Source organism: Ovis canadensis, chromosome 7 (genome assembly GCF_042477335.2).
Source record: "Ovis canadensis isolate MfBH-ARS-UI-01 breed Bighorn chromosome 7, ARS-UI_OviCan_v2, whole genome shotgun sequence".
Classification (NCBI taxonomy): Eukaryota; Metazoa; Chordata; class Mammalia; order Artiodactyla; family Bovidae; genus Ovis; species Ovis canadensis.
In genome coordinates, this window is record NC_091251.1 from 57,224,851 (window position 1) to 57,237,947 (window position 13,097).

Genomic DNA, 13,097 nt, shown 5'->3' on the forward strand with positions numbered 1-13,097 from the left:
TGGGCTCACTGAAATCGTTTCTTAGGTATGCACCTTACCTATCTAGATCTAGGGTCAGCATCCTGCTTTTCTTCATCCTGAATCCCCTCTAGGTGCTGTTTTGCGGGGCGTGTGTGTGTGGGGTGGGATGGGGAGTGGTAGATGCAGTGGCTCGTGGCTTGATGGCCACAATATCCTTTGTTTGCTCATATGGCCACTGATGTGTTTCATACATACTTGTATGCTCATGTATTCCTGTAACTAATATTAAAAAACAAATTTTGTGAATAGGAAACATTGAAGAGAGGGGAAGAGAGGATTTACTCAATTTACTGATATATAAACAGCATTCTGGGTGATTTGTCTTATCAAAAGAAGATCCTTCTGTATTTAGTAAAGGTTAAAATAGTGTAAAATATTTAACAAAGACTAAAATAAAGATGAGGACCAGGTAATGAAGCTTCTCTTTATATTGCCAAACTTACTGAGGCTCTGATGAATTTACTTCCAACTTAAAAAAAAATTATTATATATATTTGGTTTCTGTTGTGGCACCCGGGCTCTAGGGCATGTGGGCCACCCATGGGGCATGTGCAGACTTAGCAGTTAAGGCCCTTGTGGGAGCATGTGGGATCTTGGTTTCCTGACCAGGCATCGAACCCGAGTCCCCTGCATTGGAAGGAAGATTCTTAACCACTGGACCACCAGGGAAGTCCCCCTTTACTTTTAATCATTCTTCAAATTAAAAAGTAAATAAAGAACCAAACAACTCCTAATTTATACTTAACTTTCTTCAGTGACTGTTGATTTTGATGACTGCTGAAATTCACTCATTTTTCCCCCAACATTTCTTAAACACCTACTATATGCCAGGTCCTTTGTCTGATACTGTGAATACAAAAACCAAACACTCAGTCCCCAGCCTACAAGAGCTGAGTCTAGTGGGGAAGGAAAGTAAACAGATGATTCCAATCCAGTGCCGTGACACTTTGGGCAGACATACGAGAGGGTTCCTAACCATGGATGGGGTTGTTGCTGAAGTCTTCCCACCAAACCCTTACTGAATATTGAAAGATAAGAAGTCAGTCAGGCAAGGGGTGGGGAGTCAGCGGAAGGAGCAGCCTAAAGAAAGGAATGACAAAGCATGTTATATTTGGAGATGCAAGTACTGATGAGGCTCAAAAGATATGTGTGAGTTCAAGTGTGACAAAATCAAAGGCTGAAGAGAGAGAGAGGTGGAGACAGCAAAGGACTTTGCCAGTCTAAAGGGTTTAAATGTGGCAGTGACAGCACTGTGGAAACTGGAGAGGAGGAAAATAAAATTAGAGACTAGAAGACTGGTTAGGAGAGGTTACAGAAACCTAGGCAAAAGATAAGGAGGCCTGAACAAAGAGAAAATACATGACATTGTAAATCAACTATAAATCATCAAAACTGCTGCAAAATATAAATAAAATTTCCCTCTCCCAAAAAACAACAACAAAAAAGAATTCTAAGTCAGATGTAAAGTTTGCTAAAATATCTCAGGTCTACCATGGTTTGTGACACACACCTGGCAAATTAGAAGAAACATTTTTTTAAATGTGCATTTCAGAGAGACATGAGTATTTTCATTATGTAGTTTTTATTTTAGACGAACATTGTAAAAAAAAGTTCATCTGGAATAAAATCCTTTTTTTTTTCTTAAAAAAACAAAACAAAACAAAACCCAAAACACAGCATCATTATCAGTACACAGTTAATGAGTTGGCTTAAACAAGATTAACAACATGACAGGTCCACTTTATCTGCAGGTTCTTCACATTAAGCCGTTGGCGCAAAGGTAAAGTATGCTGAAACACAGACAGGAGGACAACTCTATGGAAAAAACAGGTATTTCCCACTTGGGACATGATTTTAGTCAAAAACTTTAAGGTACTTTGCTTTAAAGGAACAGTGTCAGCTGCAAATAAACAAAATAAGACCCATCTGTAAGGCCAAAGGAATGAATTATAATTAAATTCACATTTAAAAAAAAGGTAAGAAATGAAACAAGAAGTTCTATTAGTTCTTGGCAATAAGAAAGGCAATGGCATATGGCACAAGCATTTTAAAAAATGAAGTAAAATTTGAAAATATACCTAAAACAATTGCTTGCTAATTTCTATTTTTGCAAATTTCATTTACATTTTTTCATAGTGATCATGACATTAATTTTATTAGTCTGAAAAAAGACCATTTCTACTGTAAAACTGTGCTAGTACTTGAAATTTTATTAGCATATCCTGTCCATCTACATCTCTACCGGACAAGGAGTTTTTTAGGCATTCCCCCACCCACTTTTGGATGTAACAAGAAGGCAAAAGGAATGTCCTTTCTGTTAAAAGAAAAAAATCTAAAAAATCTGACATGAGAAACAAGTGCTTAAAATCTGAGATAAGTAAACCAACATAACAAAATGCTGTTTTAAAATTTTCAGCTTAGAAACTCATCTTTCAAGATTAAGAACTAAATTTATCAAGAAATCAAAGTTATGAGCAAGGAAAGAAAGTCTGCTTACATGGATCACTTACTGCTCACAAGAAAAACTCAGTAAGCCTTAATACAGATTCTCAGCATTCAGAACCTGTAAAATGCAGTTATAATCTCTTATTCAGAAATTTCTGCAAACATTTATCTATATTGCACAGCTAAATTTATTAATGGAGACAGGAAGATAATACTTTTTTTCTGAGCTATTGGGTAAGACATGTATGTTCTATCCTAAACTACCTCCTACCTTTTCCAATGATGCTTTAGTTCAAAACAAAACATTGAGTCTAAATTGTGCTGGATACTTAAAAGACTGGCTCACTGTTTTTCTACTAGGTATTAGAATACTAGTTAGCTAAATGAGGTATAATTAAAAAAGAGTCCTTCAAAGTAAAGAGTATAGTCTTCTGAAAATTTGTAACAAAGACTGCACAAAATGTTCATGTGAAGAGTAAGAAATCTTGCAGCACCGCCTAACTGATGCACAGGTGGATTATTTTCCCATCATCTGTCTGACGAAAAATGTAGCTGAAGTAAGTTCCCAGGGAAACATTTTACAATTAACTGATCTACATGCTACTTAGTTACAGCACATTTGCATCGTCTGATAACCCTCAGACTCTTATTTGAAAAGGTCGAGCCCAATCATTGTCAAAAATCAGCACACTGATAATAAAATGCAGCCACTGAACCACTAACACTGCTGCAAAAAATCTTCATGTATCCTGACCCATAAAACCACAAAAATGTTCACACAAAACTAGATTTCTTCCGTTTCAGCAGGGAAAAGACAATTATCTGTCACTAAATTCATCTACAAATAGAAAAAATAATGCACTATACGTACATTATTAAGCAAAGTGGAATATTTATTGGGGCAGTGTTACCATGCAGAAAGTGAATTTCCTATGGTCTTAGCTCAAATTATATACAATTTAGCAAAGCTAAATGTAAGAAAATAGCAAGGACAATTTATTTCTATATAACAGAGTATATACCCCCAGTTTGCTGCTACTTCAAAGAACACTTTTAGACTCATCTAACTTTTATAGGCTCTTTCAAAGGGAAGTTCATGGAGACTAGTTATTAACCCATAAGCAACAACAGAAGAGAAAAGGAAAAAACAAAACAAACAAAAGCAAAGCATTCTGTTAAAAATAAAAAAATGCTAACCACAGAATATGTCAGTTTTGGTTTGCAGACAACCCCTGAGATATAAACCAAAGTGTTAAGACACCAAAGAGTCCGAGGTAAATTACTAAGAGGGTTACATTCATATGTGGTGTCATAGCACTTGCCTTTTAGAAATTACCTTGTTACCATCCAGAAAGCTTAACTGCTGGGATCTTTTTCTGAAAATTAGTGAATACAAGATGTTTCTAAGAAATTATTTTCTTCATTTCAGAAATATATCAATATCTAATTTTAAGATGGTAAACTTACAGTCCACTTGTGATCAAGGAACTACTGATTTTACTGGTACACCAATAGGTGCTTTTAAGCCTATAAGTAAGTACGAAAAAAAAAGTCAAGGAGACCAAAATTTGTGAATATTAAGTTTAGAGAACCCATCAAAACTAGCTCTGGTATATACTTCCTGCCACTAAATTGTGCCTAAGTTTTCAAACAAGCAGTGAAGACTGACTGGTCCAAGTATTCCAGTGATACATCTTAATTTGAAGCAGAATTCTCTGCAGTAACAAGCAATCCATTTCCACTTTCATCTTCCAGCCTTACCCATCAAGCATGATGGCAACCTTTGTGAAACAAAACTGGCTTAACAGGAAGTATAATTATTATTCCCTAATCACCTCATTGTTATTACTCCCTCTGTCTTATGACACTGAAGGCTGGAATAATAGAATGAATTTGGCATGTAAGTTAATACTAAATACTTTCTTTTTTTCCTTATGTGACGGACTCATCTACAAAAGGCATTACCAGTACCAGTGTTATGATGAGAAAGGCAGCTAAGCTTTTGGTTGGCTTTGGCCCAAATGGCTGGACCAAGCTCTATAACAGTGAACCTGAATAGATGGATCTGGGTTCTACACATTCAATAACAGCTGTTGTAAAACTGAAACCATGCTCTTATTTTCTCTAATGAAAAGGTGAGACTTTTCCTAGAGGATGCACTAGGACTAATTACTCTTAATAATAATAAAAGTCCAATTAAAAAAAAAAACCATTTCCACCATTACCAATAACTCTCTCTATAAAATTACATCCACAAGTTAACCTCTCTCCCTGTGGGTAAGCTTTCTGTGAACTGAGTCTGAATCTAACTCTTCAGACAGGGATTATGGTAAGAACTGGATATTACTACTCAACCAGAGAGCTACAAGCAAATCTAGGGAAAGACACATGACCTACGCTGATATGACAGAACATCAATCAGATGCTGAAATAGAGCCCTAAACTAGCTCTCTGCCTATGCAAAATTCCAGCTCAAGAAGTTTATAAGTAGAAGCAGACAGCAGTGTTCAAATATGTCTTAGGTAAGCGATTACAACAGGTCAAATGTAGGAAAAAAGAGGGAATACAAATCTCAAGAAAAGTGACATTAAGATGGTTTCCAAATGCAGCTTCAATAGATTAGGCAGAAGTAATCAATTGAAAAAAATGATTTATTCAGCTACTCAGACTCTCCGGCAAAAAGGTCAGGAATGAAGAAAAACTAAATAATCTGAAGAAATAAACTGCGGCCTTTGATGGGCATTTTTAGGAATTTCTAAGGTAAACTTTTATCAAAATTTAATGACTCTTATTTAAGAAAACCAGAGCCCTTAAATAAATGCTATCAATGCAATAACATTTGGCCGTATGAGCCAGACCAAATGTCCTAAAATTTTAGTATATTAACTTCTGCTTTAAATGTTCCACTCTTTTTAAAAAAACATTCCCAAAAGCAAATCTGTCTAGAACGTCATGTCAGAAGTGTGCAGATAAGAATCTCAGATTGTGCTGTAACAATGAAAGGCTAACACTGATGTGCAAAGTGAAAAAGAAAAAGATAGCAGCTTCTGCAACACGCAATAAAAAGAGGAAAAACAAGTTAAGTCCGGCATGTCTCCACTTCATGGCTTCCACGTTTGAAGAGTGAAGCCTGTTATCCTGATGGGCCATAAGGCTGGAATCCACTGCACACTCAGTGTGCAGAATCTAGGTATAGGTTCAGCGGTGCTCTCAGTAGCAGCCAGGTGGGATGGTTCTGAGGCTGGGTGACCTGTGCTTTCAGAGAAGCAGGAGAGGGTCCTCAAGGTGTGCTGCAGTCTCTCAGAAAGAGTTCATCAAAGTAGCAAACAACGGAAGAAACTGGTCTTCTTTGATCGGTTTTCTGTTATTTTCACTGGTCCACCTGCCCCTGATGAATTGCTGTCGTTCTGAAAAACAGAAGATGAAGTTACCAAGGAGATAAAAGTTTCACGGTTTGAGCCCAATTATCTAAAAAATAAAAATATCTAACCATGCTCATAAATTTGTACTCAGTAGTCTAATTAGGAAGGGAACTAGCTAAGCTGTTATGTTTTTTATTTCTTTGGAAACAGTGGGTTAAAATGGGAAAAATATTTTAAGGCGAGTACCTAATATATTAACAACATTTTAGTTAGGAAGTTCCTATTTCCAGTCCAAAGAAATTATAACCACAAGAGTGTAAAGTATCAAGGGTAATGATGGAAATGATATTAAGATACTGGTACAGGCAATCCTGTTAGAGGCAAGAAGAGCTGGTAACATAAGGTATACAATTACACGCAAGATTCAGGGTAAACCAAACTTTTCAGGTTGTCCTAATGAGTCATCACTGAGGTTGTTTCAAATTGAAGCAAACTTCACCAACTTCAAAATCATAGTTATATACAGACACAGGGAGAGAGTAAAATATTTAATTTGTGCCATTATTACTTTAATTATTCTGAACAAAATTCGATCAAAGACCACTTATGGAGCCAGAGGAAAGAACTGAAACAGCTGCAGTTCAGAAATTAAAAAACTGGAGAAAACAGAAATGAATCAAAGTTTAACTGGGTGAAAAGGTAAGACAGGGAAAAAATGATTTAATGTGAATATATGCCTTCTCTTTAATTAAATAAGCAACATAAATAAGAAAACAAATTTAAACACAGCATAAGGAAAATAAAATTATATATTATATACAAACCATTTTCCTGTTGAGTTTTGTCATTATATCTCGTGCAAGTGTGAAAAATGCCTAAAAGGTAAAGTGAAAGATTTCATTATTATATGTTTATCTTTTAAATTAGAAATGTAGATTTCTTCATTTCATTATAAAATAAAAATATATTACTTTAGCGTTTTTAATTGAGAAAAAGAACATAATTGCAATCAGCAGACACATGACTACTTATTTTTCAATTTTATCATAAAGGTTTTCCAATATAATCAAACTGTCATTCATCAAATATTTTCTGCACATAACATCTGGCACTGGGGCTTCCCTGGAGGTCCAGTGGTTAAGATCTGCCCTGCAATGCAGGGGACACAGGTTCGCTCCCTGGATGGGGAACTAAGATCCCACATGCCACGGAGCAACTAACCCTGAGCGCTGCAACTGCTGAAGCCTGCATGCTTTAGAGCCCATGAGCCACAACTAGAGAGAGTCTGTGCACTGCAACAAAAGACCTGCATGACGCAATGAAGATCCCATTGCAACTTAGACTCACTGCAGCCCAATAAGTAATATATTAAAAAAAGGAAACAACCCACAAACATCTGGCACAAATTCCTAATACGACACTTGTTGAGTTGCGAGGCAGAGGGTCTACAGCACTTGTGTGTTCCCAAAGTCGGGGCATAGTTCCTTGTGTAGGAGATGATGAATACCTGCTTAAAAACTGAAAGAATAATTCTCCCTGGTGGCTCAGACAGTAAAGAATCTGCCTGCAATGCAGGAGATCCAGGTTTGATCCCTGAGTCAGAAAAATCCCCTGGAGAAGGAAATGGCAACCCACTCAAGTATTCTTGCCTGGAGAATTCCATGGATAGGCTACAGTGTATGGAGTCGCAGACTCAGACAGAACTGAGTGACTAACACTTTCATTTCACTTTCACAGCTCTGAAATCTATTTTCATAAAAATTTCTACCCTTTATTCCCAACTTCCTCTTTCAAATGACTTTCACTCTTATCCCAGAAAACACAGAACCTCTCGTGTCTCAACCTCCCCAAATCCCAAGCGTTTCTACGCTCAACTCAATTCCCCACTATGGAAATAAGTTCCAGTGGTAGCAGAACAAAATCTCAGTGGCATTTTATGCCTAGTGTGTCTTGACCCAACTCTAAGCCAAATGGTTTTAAAACTTATCATCCTGACTTTGTTTCTACAGAGCCAGGATTCTTAAGGCTTCTTCAGTTGTCTCCACGCTAAACCCACTGCTATGTCAGTCTGTTCCCAACAATTCTCATGTCCCCAAACATGTCCAGCAGGGTTATTATTCCCAAACCAGTCAGAAAGAAGCAATACGATACCTACTATTATCACTCCGTCAGTGTCTCACTGTCACACTGGTCACCTGTGAGTCAAAGTTTCTAAGTAATCCTACCCCAGTTTTTGAGGTTAAGTTAAAGCTCTGGGAAAACTGCTAATCTCCACGGAACACCTGACTAGAATAAGCAGCCTGAGCAATCTCCAGGTCAATATTTCCATAGATAGAGCGCAGTGTGCTCTCTCTTTTTTCTTTGGCCATGCCATGTGCCTTGTGGGATATCTTAGTTCCCTGACCAGGGACTGAACTTGGGCCCTCAGCAGTAAAAGTGCAAAGTCCTAACAATTGGTCTGTCAGGGAATTCACAGTTCAGTATTCTCTTTTAAGTCACAGGTGAGATCAGGGCACAGGACTAGTGCAGACTGAAGTCAGGGTACAGAAAACGTTCTGTGAAAAAAAAAAAGAAAAAAAGAAAACGTTCTGTGGCACAGTCCTACCACATCTCAGAGCAGGTTTCTCTCCTGTCTCCACCATTAAAGCTGACTGAAGAGGCTCCTCTCTTTTGCATGAAAGGAAATCCTTCTGTTGCAAGCAAAAGGAAGCATTTTTCTGCTTTTCTATTCTCCAGTAAATAAATCAGAAGAGGTTTCCTGTTTCCTAACACCCACTAGCCAACCTGAAAAAATGACCATTAGTTATTTAAAAGAAAGAAAAAGTTCTGATCAGTGACCACGAGTCAAGTCATTAAAGTCTCAATTTGCAGTCATGATGTCACGGTGAACAGTGACTTAGCTTGATAAAGTCAATGTTTACGAAACCCTCAGTATTACTGTTAAGTAAATGACATGTATTAACACATAATACATGTATTATTTTTATGATCAATTTAAAAAATGTTTTTAAAAAAGAAAATATCAAAGTTCTGCCCTTCTAAAGAAAATCTATTTCTTAGAAGACTTTAGATAATTTGGTTTTAACAGTTACTGAAAACTTATTAAAACTACTCTCTGATAAATAGTTTCTTATACCTACTTAATGCCACTGTATTAAAAGGGATCATGCTTAATTGACTTCAAGCATGTATTCAAAGGGAATCTGATCACTAAGCTAACAGGTGAATTGTCTCTTGAGAGTGCAGACATGAAAGGAATTAAGACTCTGTGTTACAAGTTAGTATAGGATGACATGAACAATGATGAATGAGCAGAGACCACAGCAGCAGGATTTCCAGCTTCCTAAACAAAGGGCAAAACTGAACTGAACCTGAACTCCCATCTTCTGTCCAGTGACTCTCAATGAAGTGATCTAATATATGCCATGTGAAAGACAGGTACTACAAATCTAGCAACCAAGGTCCTCATAACAGTCAGAAGCACAAAAGTTTATGAAATGGAAGTGGAAGCATTTACTAAGTCAGGAAATATCAAGGCTCGGAGAGTTGAACACAGGCACCAAGACACGAACGCTACTACATAACAAGTCACCAAACATTTCCTTCTCACCTCTTCTACATTCATACTGGATTTTGCACTTGTCTCCAAGAATTTAATCCCATAGTCAATTGCTAACTGGAAGACAAAAGAGGAACACTGAAATTCAGGGCAAGCTTCTTGAACATATAGAGCATTTATATTTTTTTAGGTTTTCCAAAGTCCCAAAGGGAGAGTACTTAGTTCAGAACTCCTGTGGTCCTCAAATTCTTTTGCTTTCTTCTATCGTGTTTGTAATTTAGAGATCCAATTCCATCATCTAGTAACTAAAATGGCACTTCTACTTAAGACATAACTTGAGTATTTCTCTTTTTTTCTATTATACCTTTAGTTTTCTAATCACTAGAAAACATATTAGACACTCACCTGTATCATAAATTTGGGATACATTTGACTTCAAATTACAAATCTCCAACAATTACTATTGTAAGTTTTCATTATTTTCTTAATAAATTGGATATTTAAGATAATACATATTATTTTAATAAATAAAATAAATTTTCTTAAACTACATAAAAGAACTAAAGCTTAAAATACTAAAACTTAAAATCTCATTGCTTGGGTTTCTATTCATTGCGGCAAATTGTGAATTCTTCTACATTCCCATCTATTTCCAAAGAATTCCCAGTTCATTTGCAACACCAAGATTAAGTGAATGTTTTCAGGGGAAAAAAGTGTATAGTCAGATTAAAAAACAAAATGCATTTTCCCTGTACCCCTAAGGAAAAAAAAAAAAAAAGCTAAAGCAAAATTCTAAGACTTAAAAAATTGAAGCCTTTAAGTCAGTTTGGAAAATGTCATAAAAATGAATATATATGTATAATAGACTCTTGTTTTGTAGGACACAAGAGAAAAGGTTATAAATATAAATATCTACAGCTCAATGAGTTTGCAAAGAGTTTATTCATAATGACCTAAACTAATATGTAGTAAAATATTCTTGGGAAAAAAAAAATAATGAATTGAAAAATGATTACTGTTGAAACTTTACCTATCCTCTGACTTTTTTTCAAAGAGAAGGACTTGGTTTAACTTCAGAACTGGGCATTTGCACATAGATATGGAACAAACAGCCTGAACTCTCAGCTGCGCGAATCTGAAAAAGGACCAAATTGTATCTCCCAGAAAAGAGCAAATTCTTGAGGAATGAGTCATGACTACATAGTGTATGCAGTTGGAGCTTGAATACTAATTCATACCATTCAAGTATGGATTACAACTGTCTGCTGGCTTTTTAATGGATTAAAATATACATACTTTAAAAACTTAAATCAATAAACAATAGTATGAAAATGAATGCTTAATATGAGTAGACTCCAATCTTCATTTATTCAGTTCAAATTTACCTTCTCTCCTCTTTCTTTTGATACTTGTCTTTTGTCATTCATATCACATTTGTTACCCAGGATCATTCTTTCAACATCTGAAGAGGCATGCTGCAGGGATAAAACAGTATATCAGGAAACAACATGAGAAAAACACAGCTGTCCAATAGGCAAATCTTAACCTGTCAGAAGCAGATCCATAAATTTAATTGCAAAACAAATAATCTCTTACTCAACACAAAACCTGATTCAGAGGAAAATTTTTTAAATGAGAGGAGGGGAAAGTTACAGCATAACTTTTTCCCCAAAGGCCTTGCAGTCATTCTTAGGTCTTCTTTGGTACATGAACAAACAAAAATAAAACCTATAGTTATCCAACAATAAAACTCCTAAATGTTAGTCTGGGTCATAGAAAGGAGAGAATCTCAGTACCAAGAGAGCCGATGTGGAAGGTATTTTGGATTTTGAACTACTTAAACAATAAATTCACATGGTTTAATATAAATGTGTATGAAATTATTTCAGAATCTGAAATGTCAGAGACATTAAAAAAAGGTCTCAATACCAATCACAGTGGAATTAAATCAAAATTTAAATATCTAAGATGAACAGAATGTTAGAAGGGCAAAATGAGTTACCAGAATAAAGATGTATTTCTGCCAGTCAAACAGTATGAGGGAACAGACAGAACCCGAGAACCAGACAATCCATAGGGTCGCAAAGAGTCGGACACGACACAGAGACTGAATGGCAACAACTCCTTTTTAAAGGCTCTAAGAGCACATGCAGGTTACCTCTTTCCGACCTGAGTTTTCTCATGCGTAGAATAGGGGTTTTTTAGATTACATTATTTTCAAGATCGGGGACAAGTTTAAACTTCTGTGAACCTGCCCCTCTGTCTGCACTCCCTAGGCCAACGGAGCAGTCAGACTGGCAGTACCAGAGATGTTACCCTCCCTGGCACTCCTCAGAGCAAAGTGTCTAACCTGCCCACACCCTACTTCCCGCAGCTCAGCTATGTGACAGGGAGACAGAAAAAGCGAGCCCTCTGTAAGCACCCAGCGGGATTCTTCTCCAGTGTCCACTGTCTTTCCCATACCTACCTCTTCAATGTTTCTTATCCAGTTTTTAATATTGTCAAAGGACTTTTCATTTGTGATGTCATAGACCAGCATAATTCCCTAAAGAGGAAAAAAAAGATCTTTCTTTAGTGCTTTCTACATTTTAAAGCAAAGAATATCATTATCAATGTACTCTTCTCTTCCAGGAACTCTGGGTTTGTCCTTTTTCTGTCTTTATAAAAGGAATTTATAATAAATGTTTAAAATACAGAGAAACAAAATAAATAAATAAAATCTTCCATTGTCTCACCATGTAAATAACATGTTAACATTTTTTTCACTGTTAACCTTTAATGAGTTAGTGATTATGGTAAAGGTGATACACCCTTTCTACCTGACCTCATAGTATGAGAACTGGTACCAATTAAAGCTAGCAGGATATTTACGTTAAAATAGAGATAACACTGAAGGTAAGAGGGGATCACTTCTATTGTGCACTTATTTATTCTAAGCAGAAATTATTTTGCCTCTTATTCTTAAAATGGCCACATCATACGGTATGTGGGACCTTAATTCCTCAAACAGGGATTAAACCTGAGTCCCCTGCATTGGAAGCATGGAGTCTTAATCACTGGATCACCAGGGAAGTCCTTTTGCTTCTTACACTTATTCTAAGATTGTAACCACACAACTTTAGATTTATTTCTTTTTATATGAACTGATCAAATGTTACTAATCTAAAAAAAGTAAATCACAGACACTCAAAATATAATGCATTTGTTACACAGTTTAATGAAGGCACGATCATCATATTTTGGAAGACCCCATGTCTGGTATTTTAAACAGTTAATCTTCTAAATGTTCCAGCTGACACTTGTATGCTACCCATTTCAAAATCTGTATCGCAAGACTGCACTCGTGTGTTAAGTGCTAGATCCAACTCCATCTATCCATTCCAACAAATATTTAGTGAGTACCTACTACGCGCCTGATAGTGGAACAAATGCTACCAGTAGTAAATAAGACAGGCAAGGTCCCTTCTTATGGATGGTTGGCAAAGAAAACAATGAACCACTAGTTATATAATTAATTATAATTTAGGCAATTGCTATGAAGAAGGCTGAGGAGTTCTGAGTGAAAATGCTAATCTAATCTGGTTGAGGGGCTAGGGTGATTCATGGAGGGTTTCTCTGAGAAAATGACATTAAAGCCAAGGCCTGAGGACTGAGAAGATTTGAACTGGGCACAGGGATAGAGGCTGGGGTGAAGAGGGGTGAAGAGGGGA

The 13,097-nt window shown here is 36.4% G+C and overlaps 1 protein-coding gene across 3 annotated transcripts in view; it reads right to left on the minus strand.

Moving 5' to 3' along the window:
• Positions 1 to 1,584: 1,584 nt before the first annotated feature.
• Positions 1,585 to 13,097, minus strand: part of RAB8B (RAB8B, member RAS oncogene family) — a 70,321-nt gene continuing 58,808 nt past the window's right edge. For 2 of the 3 annotated variants that reach the window (XM_069596258.1, XM_069596260.1), the window contains 5 exons: positions 11,855 to 11,932; positions 10,773 to 10,862; positions 9,439 to 9,504; positions 6,653 to 6,703; positions 1,585 to 5,873 (listed from right to left, as the gene is read on the minus strand). In XM_069596258.1, coding sequence (XP_069452359.1) covers positions 5,781 to 5,873; positions 6,653 to 6,703; positions 9,439 to 9,504; positions 10,773 to 10,862; positions 11,855 to 11,932 — 378 coding nt within the window. In that variant the 3' untranslated portion in view covers positions 1,585 to 5,780. The remainder of the gene's footprint in view (positions 5,874 to 6,652; positions 6,704 to 9,438; positions 9,505 to 10,772; positions 10,863 to 11,854; positions 11,933 to 13,097) is intronic. The other variant, XM_069596259.1, reaches the window with a different exon arrangement.